The sequence below is a fragment of the Dreissena polymorpha genome, chromosome 2 (assembly GCF_020536995.1).
Source record: "Dreissena polymorpha isolate Duluth1 chromosome 2, UMN_Dpol_1.0, whole genome shotgun sequence".
In the NCBI taxonomy this organism is placed as follows: Eukaryota; Metazoa; Mollusca; class Bivalvia; order Myida; family Dreissenidae; genus Dreissena; species Dreissena polymorpha.
Genome location: NC_068356.1, coordinates 113,178,497 through 113,191,099, shown reverse-complemented (window position 1 = coordinate 113,191,099; position 12,603 = coordinate 113,178,497). Strand labels below are relative to the sequence as shown.

Genomic DNA, 12,603 nt, shown 5'->3' with positions numbered 1-12,603 from the left:
TTCTCATTCGCAATCTTTGTTGTGTGTAAATTAGTAAAAATGATAGTTAGTTTATTTTGTGTAGTTAAACCCGTCGAAGAAAGTTCTTAATTAAAAAGTACTTCAGTTTTATAAGTTAAGATATTTTTTTATTTATTGATGGTTTTATATATGATTTAATTTATAAATTGAGATTTGATACAGTAGTCATTTAATAATTATTATATTAACTTAATAATTTAATTTTAGTCAGGTGATCAAGGAATATTAAATCTAGGTATTTATTTTAAAACAAGTGCTTGTTGATTTATTTATAATAAAGGTAGGTAATTTAATAAATTGTCTTAGCTCGGGTTAAATTTAATACCCCTAAATACCTGGTAATAAGACAACATTTTGTCCGATAAATAGGTATTCTGTGGTGTATATGGTGGATTTGTAGTTGTTTTGTCTTTCGTTGATCATTTGCTTAAATATGACAATGAATTTATAAAAATGAAGCTCATTCTATTACAAGAAAAGGAATTCTGTATTAATGGAAGTGTTTTTATGTTACAATGTAACATTCATGTAACACACGTAAATCCTATTTTAAAGGTAACTGCCTATTGGGGACGTCAACAGCAGTCTGTTATATCTCATACAGAAATTACCATTTTTACAATATGCAGTAACAAGTCAATTAAACGGCCTGAATGTTGATCGTGTTAAAATGCTGATAGAATGAAAGAGAATTCACGTATGAAACATTATAAAATGCATGCTTTATATTGCCTTTAAAGTTCATTATTAATTCCATGAGGCCTTTATATTTTTTTATTTAAATTTAGAAAAGCATATAATACGTATGATATAATTTCGTTTTCATCTGTTATGCTCATTTGTATTTTCATTTTGTTCATGCCCAGGAGGGAGCGGCTGAGTTATGGGGTGCAGAAGAAGCACAAGCGATCTTCACATGTACTTGATGAATCACCCCCAACAGCACTTGACCATGGTTTCCTGCTTGATAAGGATGAATTTATAACTGAGAACTGAGGATGAAACTTCTCTCAACACTGCATTGTATGAAGACAAAGTAACTCAGTGTAATTCGTCATCGTCAACAACAGAACCAGACTCAGCTGACTTTGGAGACGTTCAAGTTGAGATCACTGTGTTTATCAGGGTTGAGTGTTAAATACTGAACAAGTGATCCAAAGCCATATATTGTTAAAAACGCACGCAAGAGCCCCGAAATTCTCTGTTTACATTCAGATTAAAGCAAAAGCAAAACATATTAAGTATGAAAATATGTGTTTATGAAGTAGGGCACACTCCTATGAGCGATCATGGTACGGAAGTTGCCCAGAACCAAATATTTTTTCCCTTTAGCTGACTAGAGCACAATGTTCTAATGGTGAGTTTTTGTAATCGCCTTTTGTCCGTCATGCGGTGTGTGTTGTGCGGCGTCAACATTTGCCTTATTAACACTCTAGAGGCAACATTGTCCATTCTTCATGAAATTTGGTCATAACAGTTGTCCCAATGATATCTTTGGCAAGTTCAAAAATGGTTCCGGTTGATAACAAAAAACGGGCACCAGGGGGCGGGGCATTTTTCCTTATATGTCAATTTATTATGCCACGACAGCGCATTAACGCTGGAGACGCTGACATGATATTTTAAAGTGTTATCGGATACCCATCCGATAACAGTTTTAAGCTCCGCCCATCAATATCCGTTTTAAAACTCCGCCAATATTTGGTTTACTCAAGAATTTTTTTAGCGTTCCATGTTTTAGCCCCGCCCATTCTGAGAACTACTTTTTTGTAGGCGTGGTATGTCGCTTCTTTTGTTTAAATGGAAACGAACAGCGATTCATATTTTATTCAGAAGTTAGAACATTGATGAACAAGAAGTTGTTTTTTTTTAAACAAAACTAACACTTTATTAAGTATATATCTATAGGGAAATATAAATTAAATGAGCATTAATCAATGGAAAAAAAATTAAACAAATACAAATGTGCACCGCTACCATTCATTGGCTGCAGATGAACACAATTTAAAACAGTAATGATAAACATTTAAAACGTAACACAAATATACTTAACACGTTTTAAATAAAAAATGACATATTTGATCAATTTAAAGAAGAATTTATGACAAATATTCACTAAACATCTCGTCTAAGATTATATAAAAAAAAATAACTAATACTTTACAAATGCTTTCCTTTTTTGTGCCATTCTTATAAAAAGCAAGGCAAACAGGCGAATAGCATACACAATGAAGTAACATTAACAAAGTAAAATAATTAATACTTGATTGAGATGCTTTGCTAATGCCTGCCATGCCTAATAATACATGACAATTTCAATTTTTAAGTGTCTGAAATCAAACTTTCACAAAAAAATGATTCTATCTCCACAACCAAACAGGAAATTTGTGTAGTCAACCTGAAAATAAAATAAAGAAACCTTTAGAAAAAAAACATCATCAAACATTCATTCCATAACTGCTTTAACCCTTTCAGTGCTGGAACCGAATTTTGAAGGCCTTTGCAAACAGTTTGGATCCAGATGAGACGCCACAAAACGTGGCGTCTCATCTGGATCCAAACTATTTGCTATTCTGATAGTAATCTTTGAAAAAAATGAAGAAAATGCTTATTTTACAAATTCAGCAGACGAAATTTTAGCAGATGACAAATTTCCCAGCATGCAAAGGGTTAATAATAAAAATCCAGATATATAATTTGTATTAAAATTTAAACTTTATAAATATAGTGACATATAGATTTATAACATGTTCAGATAAAACAATAACATAAATACTCTCAAAAATAAATTTGTTGACAAAAAAGCATTACCTTTCCGACAAATTAATTAGATGGGTTGATGTGAAGCTGTGCCGGGATGCAGTTGGGGGGGGGAATATCTCGAGTTGGTTGAGAGGAAGAGAAAGACTCGGACAAGTGCAACTGATGAGGGTAGAACTGTGCCGCCAAGAATTTTGGTAGATATCATCACCCATGGAATGTGTGGTCGCAACTTTCTGCCATTAAAAGAAAATCATTTCATATTATAATAAAATAAATCAAATCCAACAGGAGATAACATTTCAAAATAGAGTGTTTTAATAACATTTTTATGGCACAACTTGAACAAATTACAACTTTAATAGACAAAATATTAGTAATACAAAATGAAAATGTATAAACTCCACTTTATATAAAAATAATTAAGAATTTCTTTTAACTTAAAATATTTTTATTATGGACTCGGGGCTTTTTTTGCTTATTAAGGGAATAGGTGTTTGTTTTCCTAATTTGAGAAATTTGCGACTCAAATTTTCACAATTAAAAGAAGTTCGCGACTCAAATTTTCACAATTTAAAAAAAGTTTGCATTTCATTTTTTCACAATGTTGATCTGTGGGCGACACAATTTTGAACACTTTTCTACACATGTTTTCAAAAAAGTTGCACAGCGCGCAACTCATTTGTTCACAGTTTTCAACAGTGACATTTTTTATGAACAGTGCGTGACTCAATTTGTTCACAATTTTGAACAGTGTGCAACTCATTTTTTAAAATTGTGTACAGTGCGCGACTCATTTTTCCACCATGTTGCATTAACCGTTCGCGACTCTTTTTTTTCCCAAATTTTGAACAGTGCGCGACTCATTCTTACAAATTTTGAACAGTGCGCAACTCATGTGTTTTAACAATTTGAAGAGTTTGTGACTTATTTTTTTGTAATTTTGAATGAACAGTGCCCCACTAGTTTTTTCCCCAGCAAATGATTGTTCCAAATTTTGTACAGCGCGTGACATGATTTTTTCACAATTTTGAACAGTGCGCAACTCATTTTTCCACAATTTTGAATGAACAGTGCATGACTTAGGTTTTTGCAAAAATTTGAACAGAGAGCAACTCATTTTACAAATTTTGTACAGCGCGTGACTCATTTTTTCAAAATTTAATTTATGAAAAGTGTGGGACTCATTTTTCCACAATTTTGAAATCAGAATGAACAGTGGGCAACTAATGTTTCCCACAATTTTGAACAGTGCGCGACTCATTTTTTCAAATTTTGGTACATTGCGTGTCTCATTTTTTCACAATTTCGAACAGTGCGCAAGTCATTTATCCACAATTTTGAATAAACAGTTCGCGACAGTAGAACAGCTGGCACTGATCATTGGTTCATCAGCATGAGAATGGGTGTAAAAAATGGCACAAATAATGAAACATGTATGTTTAAGCATGTATACATAACAATGAAACTTACCAACCACTCGGCCATGAAACATATGGTGCAGAAGCTGCGGGATTCAGCATGCTCTCCCACTGATATAATGCAGATCAGTGGTCAAACTGGCAGTCAACTTATGTTAGGATTTCTCAATTGTGAAAAAGATATTAACCTCAGCAATCTCCAAACACAAACATGTTCATTTATTGTCAGTCAAACAGCAATTAATCCATCATGTCACCATGGCAGTCTCAAAACACGATTCAAAACCAAAGCATTTTCGTTTCGTCTAACACACAGCTGGTAACGTCGCACAAAAGCAGCTTCATTATGAAGATCCAGCGACTCGAAATACACAAGTAGTCGCGTTCCCCACCCACTTTGACTTCGCACGTGAAGGCCTGTTTTGGGGGGAAAACTGTTAACATCTCACAACTAAACGTATACTACGGAGACGGACAAGTTGAAAAATAAATCACTCTTATCACTTCCAAATTGCGCACTACGTTAAATTCCCGTTCCATTTCATTATTGTATTTATTGTTTGAAATTTTCACTCTACACATTCGCTTTGAAAATAGCGGTTGGTGTGTACTCTTGGAAGTACATGTCGAATGTGTTATTGTAAAAAAATATTGGTAGATCTATTGTGTTTTTAGTGCAGAAATTGTTCTTTTAAGTTTCGATTTCTAGCTTCAATGTTTGTATTATGTGCGTTTAAATTTGATTGTTTGTTGCTTACTTGCGAACTATTTTTTATGTGTAAATATATATATGCATAGACGCTAGCGGATGTAATCAGATTGCTACTAATTTGCATATTTATTACCGTATCTACATCAATGAATTTAGCGGTTGTTTGTTTTTCTTGTTTTGTGAATATTTTCTTATTTTTTTTTAAATGTGGCATAATAAATAGAATATATGGTTGGTGACATTTGATATCATGTGATATAAGACTCGTCCGATATGGCGTGTGAAAAGGCTCGGCAAGCCTCGCCTTTTCCTACGCCATATCAGACTCGTCTTATATCACATGATATCAAAAGTCACCAACCATATATTCTCTATATATGTGTATTAAAAACTTTGTTACATTCTAGAGGCTATTTTTATTGTTCGGTCTTTATGACACTTGATCAAACAATGTTTTCCAATGATATCTCGGGCAAGTTGGAAAATAAATTGTTCCGCTTGGTTTAAAAACATGGCCACCAGGGGTGGGGAATTTTTCCTTATATGGTTATGGTAAAAACATGTAAACACGTTATATTCCAATCTCCATGATGAACAATTCTTATTTGATTATGATTTTTTTCAGCAACATTAATACCGTGCCTCATCTGACAATGGCTCTTATGCTTACATGTTTGTTGCCAGCATAACTTCAGAATTTTAGCTGTTTTCTTCCAATAATTTGTAATATCAATAACTTGCGTAACATGTGTAATGTTTGATGAATTCCTTAATTTCTGTTTTGCCAGGTGTATTTATATTTGTTCATGACTTATGAAGTTTTGATGAAATATCATTAAAGTGCAAAAACTATGTTCATGCATTCTTCTTTTATTGAACACTCTACAATTGTTACTACATAGATTTTAATGAGAGACTGTATCACATAAATGGTTGCATAGGATAATATGTAGAAGTCGGGACACATTTCATTTAGTTTATCATTATGTACATAAGAGGACATACTTTTCGAGTTAAGATTATGCTTTTTACAGTATACGGAATCTATATGTTCTTTTCATTAACGTTTTGCATTCTGGGCACTCATTCACAACTGACTGAGTATTTTCCTGAACAAATTAACTATAACAATGTTCATCAAAATCGGTATACCTAGAAGTTAATCCAGATTTAAATACTCGTCATCCGATGACAAAAAACCCCGTCTAAGACATGGTTAATTAGAGACAAATCGTATTGTAAAGGACATCCTTACATACCGGTATTCATTGTTGTTTCAAACTTGAGGCGGATGTAATCTCTTTATATAACAACGCGGCATGTGATTTATTTTAATTGACAAATCAGAATTGTGTGATAATAACGCATTCTTTCTCATTTTAATAATACATAACATATTATTTGTTTCAAATTATATAAACTGGAACGCGAAAGCGTGTTTTAGAAATGTTGATACGTGTGTTAACTACAGGGCAACCGACAAAGTTTTGCGCGCTTAGACGTATCTCGCCAGAACCATGCGTGTGTCGAATACATGGCATATTAAGGGATTACCCACGTTATGCCAGGGGTCAGGCAGCTTCCCGTACTTTGTCGGGAGTATAACTCTTTAACTATAACACCTATTCACATGAAACTTTATATACGGATAGATCTCACTGAATGAGAAGTTCAGTGCACAAGAACTATAGCTATAGCCCCTTTATTACTATAATTATCTAGCTTTTTTATAGTCCGGGTCATAACGTTATTACAAAAAGGCCAATTGACATCAAATGTGGAACAATGGTAGGTTGTGGTGTATGGAAGTGTAGCGCACAACAACCATAACTCTAGAACTCCGGCTTGCCTATTTCACAATTCAACGCCTTGGTTGGTTTTGCCTTTTTCTTGGTTTCCTGTTTTATTGAACTAACAAGTTCATAATTAAAATAAGTTTTTATTACAATTAGAAAGGAAATCATGCTGCTGATATGTGTTATATCTAATATGTTTCAGTTGTGTAAGGTATTTTGTATAGCATAATATTTAAATTACATTTTGTTGTAAAATATAGGTAAAATTCTCCCGTCTGGAACAAAACTCCCACGGGAAAATTGCAATTCTTAACGGAGGAGCCAAAAATCCGTTGGGACCCCACGGGAGATGGCAACTTTATCATCCATTAACTCTACTTTCCAAAAACTTTTTAACTCTTTTTTTTCAAGTATGTGTATATACTCATTTTCCCCTACACAAAGCACTATTTCATTACAATTGTTCAATAAATAAAAAAAAAGTTTGCAAATTATCTAGGGATTCTTGGTTGGGGCCTTGGGCTATTGTTTTGAAAGGAATCCATTGTGGTGTTCAGGTAAGTGTTGTTTTGTCAAAGTATTAATATAATCTGATCATAAATAAAGAAGTTATTGCAATGTAAGCAAAATGTTCAATTATCTATATATGAACGGGGCCATAATTCTGTCAAAATGCTTAATTCAGTGGTCTGCCCTTGTTTATAGTTTGGGGTCATGTTGGTTAACAAGTATGCAAAATATAAAAGCAATATGACAAAGGACATAGGAAATATTTGGGGTAGTGAGCAAACTTTAACATAGATTTATCAATAATATGCATATTCTAAGTATAAAAGGGTCAACAATTCTGTCAAAATGCTTGATACAGTTGTCTGCTCTTGTTTATGGGTTGGGGTCATGTTGGTAAACAGGTATGCTAAATATGAAAGTGATATGTCAAGGGACATTGAATATATTTGGGGTAGTACGCAAACTTTAACATTTGCACGCTCACGCCAACGTCAACGCCGACGCCGGGGTTAGCTCCACTATATATATTTCATATAAAATAGTCGATTTAAAAAACTTAATCTAACAAGAACACAGGTTTATGACTCAAGTATATGAATCCACTTTCGATTTTAACACAACGCTATTTGGAATGCAGATAGTCACACACCGCTATTGTGATGGTGTTTGGATCTTCCAAAAAAATCGAGATATAAAGAAATGTCAGTTGTATCAAAGAAACATGCGGCTATGTTAAGTCATGTGGAAAGTATATTGTTCATATGAAAGTACAAATCTAAAAATATGTGTTGATAATAATAATATTGTGCTTTATAATATATACTTATTCAACACATATATTAACAGGCATATAGCCCTGAGAATATCGTATGCGAAAATCGTATTTATGTTGACTATTTACTCATGCGTGAATCAGAACTTAACTAATATTAAGCCTATGCCACATACGGCTTGTGTCGAATTTATATTGAGCACGCTTGTAGGACCGTGCGACTTACCACTCGACAGGAGGACATATAGACAGGAAATATATCTTCACATATTATCAATACAAGCATCGTGTGTATTATGTATATCTAGCACCAACTGGTATATTGTCGCTCGGATATAAAAAAAACGTTATCACCATTTTGGTAAAAATAGAGATCCTCATGAAAAAATATATTTTTGCAGTTTAATCGTCATCACGAGCGCTACTTTATAGAATCGAATAATCACATAATCTAAAATAGATTGTGTTGTCACAGGAAAGGTGTTCGTGTATTAGTGGTATATATCTCGACTGTTTAACTTTGAAACATTCTTCCTCGAAAATGAAAACATGGACTATAATAGTGTCGTTCGTTAACAAAATTATATCTATATTAAGTCTCTATGAATATAGGGATACGTATACTGCTACCTTAACCATGTCTCCCATATAGTCAGGTCATTTCCATGACATATTGCGAGAACTATTTATATTGACGTTTTTGCTTTTTAAATTGGACACGTTCTTCGAACAACCCGATAAATCCCTCACCCCCTCTGTATATGCACATTTTCCTTGCACATCACAAACGGATTTTTTAATCCTACATGCCAGTGAGTGTTAATGTAAGCACTGATTTATATGACGTCTGAATACTACCAAGGTGTTAAAGATCGTTTAGTTATACGCAAAATATGTATCATGTAATACTCTATTCATGCGATATCAGAGGGGGTAATCACCTGATAGTCAACATGGCGACGTTTATTCCCAGGCAGTATTTTCTGCAGTTTTAAATACCGTTCACATTTCAACAAAACCAGCAAGAAAGTTACAATCGTTTATTTCATATTAATATTCGCTTTATCTCGAATTTACTCGTTACGAAATTGTTTAACGGGATGACCTGATTACGCTCCACTAACAAACAAATTCTGGGAGTAAAGTCGAGATATAAAGCAAATGTTAATACGAAATAAACGCTTATCACATGTTTACAGACATGGCTGAAAAGTGAGCGTCATTTAAAAATTAGTTAAAAGTAATACAGGATATTCAACGGCAAAAAATAACAATCTCGACATGGACTTTGCCATCTTGACTATCACGTTATTACCCCCTCTGGAAATGTTACATAAGCCGCAATCCATGTTGAGAAATCGAATGATTCTTTAAAATCAAAAATAGTGTTTGTTCGTAGTAGCAAACATCCTCAGAGCTTATGATTAACACTTGTCTTGACGAAAATTGCATACAATTACACGAGTTGCTAGTATGTATTACATGAACAGTAATGCGAAATGATATGAAAATTGTTTTTTTAGACGTAACAGTGACAGTTTTAAAATACATAAATAAAAGAAACCGTCGGAGACGGGTGATGCTCCCCCAATTGTTTTATTGTCACAATATTGCACTATATATTCAGATTAAAGGAAACGTCTTGAGGGGCATAACTTTGGACAAAATAATACGATGGATGGTTCAGCAACTTAACAATTTCAAAAGCCCATAAATCTCTGAATAAATCATCTAACCAGAGCCCACAAATAACTTGCGCATCGCCTCAAGGTAGTTAAGCTTCCCATAAAGCTTCATTGAATTTCAGTTAGTAGTTGGGGAGAAATAGCCCGGACAAGATTTGCACAAGAAAAATTCAAAGGGCATAACTCTGTGAAAAATCATCCGACCATAACCGGCTGATAATGTGCACATCTCCTCTTGGTAGTGAAGCTTCCCATAAAGTTTCATTGAATTCCCGTAATAAGTTGCTGCGAAATAGCTCGGACAAGAATTCCACTGTATGTACTATGGACAATTTCAAAGTGCCATAACTCTGTGAAAAAATCATCCGACGAGAAGCGGCTGAAAATATGCACATCTCCTTTTGGTAGTGAAGCTTCCCATAAAGTTTAAGTGAATTCCAGTTATTGGTTGCTGAGAAATTGCCCGGAAAAAAATTGCACTTTATGTACAGTTAATAGAAAATTTCAAAGGGCCATAAGTCTGTAAAAAAATCATCCGACGAGAACCGGCTGATAATATGCACATGTCCTCTTGGTCGTGAAGCTTCCCATAAAGTTTCATTGAATTCCGGTCGTTAGTTGCTGAGAAATAGCCCGGACAAGAATTGCAATATATGTACAATTAATGGAAAATTTCAAAGGGCCATAACTCTGTGAAAAATCATCCGACCAGAACTGGCTGATTATATGAACATATGCTCTTGGCAGTGAAGCTTCCCATAAAGTGTTATTGAATTCCGGTCATAAAATGCTGTGAAATAGCCCGGACAAAAAATGTGTACGGACGGACGGACAGACACACGGACGGATAGACGAAGCGGCGACTATATGCTCCCTCAACAATTTTTTGGGAGAGCATAAAAACATAAAATGCTTATTAACTGATAATTCGCCGGAAAACATTTAAGTGCAAAAGCGTACCAATTTTACTTGAACACGAGTTATGCGTCGAAAGTCGTTTGAGTTCCAAGCATCGGTACGTTAGGTTGCCATTTTATACTTAAGAAAAAAATAGTGGCGCCTTGTGAGTTATGTTCGTTGATAACTATATGGCCTTAGCGTCGACGATCCTCGAATAATGGCGAGGGTGCGGTTATCTCGATGGGGATGTCACCAGTCGTTCGGGAAGGCAATTCGCGATTATATTTCAGACCAGAATTAATTACGTAAGTGCCAATGGTAAAATGTTTGCATACGTTTTGCAAGTTTAAGTGTGATAGTCTTCAATCTATGCTGCTATCCAATTCGCTGAAAAAAGTCTAGACTTGAGCCAATACACCATTCTGCAAATAACCCGTACTCTGGGAAAATGGTGCTTAATGCATGTGCGCAAAGTGTCGTGTCTGATTAGCCTGTGCATTGCGTGCAGGCTTATAAGAAAATAATTTTCCGCCTAAAATGGGTTATCGTTTAGGGGGGACTTTTGAATCATTCAACCATACCGTGGGGCGACAATGAACAAAAAAGTATTAAGTCCCGTTTAACCAGAGTGCGGCTAACATATTTACATATATTTTGTTGGTTCCTGTAGCTTGTAGCTTGTCGACTGGAATTTACGTGGTTAAATTAATATCGCTGAAGTGAAGATAGTGAAACTATAAATTTTCTTTGTCCACGAGTATATACAACTCGGTTATATACCGATACAAAAACTAATTGTTGTAAACGCTATTTCACCGTTTTCTTGCTTTATTATGGGGAGCAACTAGTGATTTTTATCGAATATTAGCGTCACAAAACCCTTACAATGATGTTTTGTTAATATATTCTATTTATTCAAAATGCTTACACTTATTTGTTTCTGTTTGAACAAATGAAATACCCATTTTGAAAATCAGTTTTAATTCAGTATTTTCCCTTATAACCGAATTAGACTATTACCTATATGCGTATACAATGCTACATGATTACATTGTTTTTGTATTCGCTGAGTTTTAATTTTATCAACGGAGAATAAATTAATCCCAAATTAGCTTTTCCAACAACAGCATAATAGAAATCCGCGACCCTAAGCACATGGAGTAAATTATAGATTCATGTACAAATTAAAAGATATCTCTAAAACCATATCTTTATGGATTCAATGTTCGTACTTTCGTTAAACATCCCGATAAACATCACCTTTTTATTGTGAGGATCGGTTGTTGAGACACTCGGGATAGCTTTCTAAAGAGCAGAAATGCTAAACGTTGTTTTTGGGTCGACAAAAACAGTAACAATCTGGAGTGACATATGCAACGCATAAGAAAAAGAATTCTTAGTCAGTTGGGTGATCAAAATTTGTATTTGATTCCGCTTACTCTACCGATCCTATTGTGTCGGTCAAACATTAATTTTTGGCATTCAAGTTTGAAATTTAGATCGTTTGTGCTGCATTTAAGCATGCTTGAAAAGAGATATGTTGGTTCATTTCGTTATATGTATTTACTGAAGCGGCAAACGACTCATGAAACATAAAAAAGTTAAATGAAAAGGAGTGAAAACGACCTAACCAATTGTTCTGGAGTTGTAAGCGGAACAAACAGTTGATACAATAAATGTATAAACATATTGACAAGACTAGTAATAAAGCATAAAACTGACCTTTGCATGAGGATGAAAGGGATATAAGAAAGCAAAGCTGAATGCAGTCCTGTTCATCTGTGTTCAGTTGTTACAATAATCGATTTCCAGATATGTTAGCTTGCACAATAGATCGTATCTCTAGTTTATTTTCCCACAAGTTTACACTTTCGTAATACTTAACTCTTCCGTTTGTTCACTTTTGTCCTTTGAGTGTGATTCCCATAACAATAATATGGTGCTTGTAAAAATGGATGGGAATCCCTAACGAAGTGGCATAAGTGAAAATGATACGAAGGCAATTAGGTAATATTTTCCTTATCAA

The 12,603-nt window shown here is 34.3% G+C and overlaps 1 protein-coding gene and 1 long non-coding RNA gene across 3 annotated transcripts in view; both read right to left on the bottom strand.

Moving 5' to 3' along the window:
- The window catches only part of LOC127868537 (uncharacterized), a 46,797-nt gene extending 34,363 nt beyond the window's left edge, over window positions 1–12,434 (bottom strand). For both annotated transcript variants that reach the window (XM_052410379.1, XM_052410380.1), the window contains exon 1: window positions 12,300–12,434. In XM_052410379.1, the coding sequence (XP_052266339.1) occupies window positions 12,300–12,307 (8 nt within the window). In that variant the 5' untranslated portion in view covers window positions 12,308–12,434. The remainder of the gene's footprint in view (window positions 1–12,299) is intronic.
- On the bottom strand, window positions 1,924–4,807 carry LOC127868539 (uncharacterized). Its single transcript, XR_008044171.1, has 3 exons — window positions 4,255–4,807; window positions 2,833–3,017; window positions 1,924–2,419 (listed from the first exon to the last, which is right to left on the bottom strand). It is a non-coding gene; the product is annotated as an uncharacterized LOC127868539 (long non-coding RNA).
- Window positions 12,435–12,603: the final 169 nt, after the last annotated feature.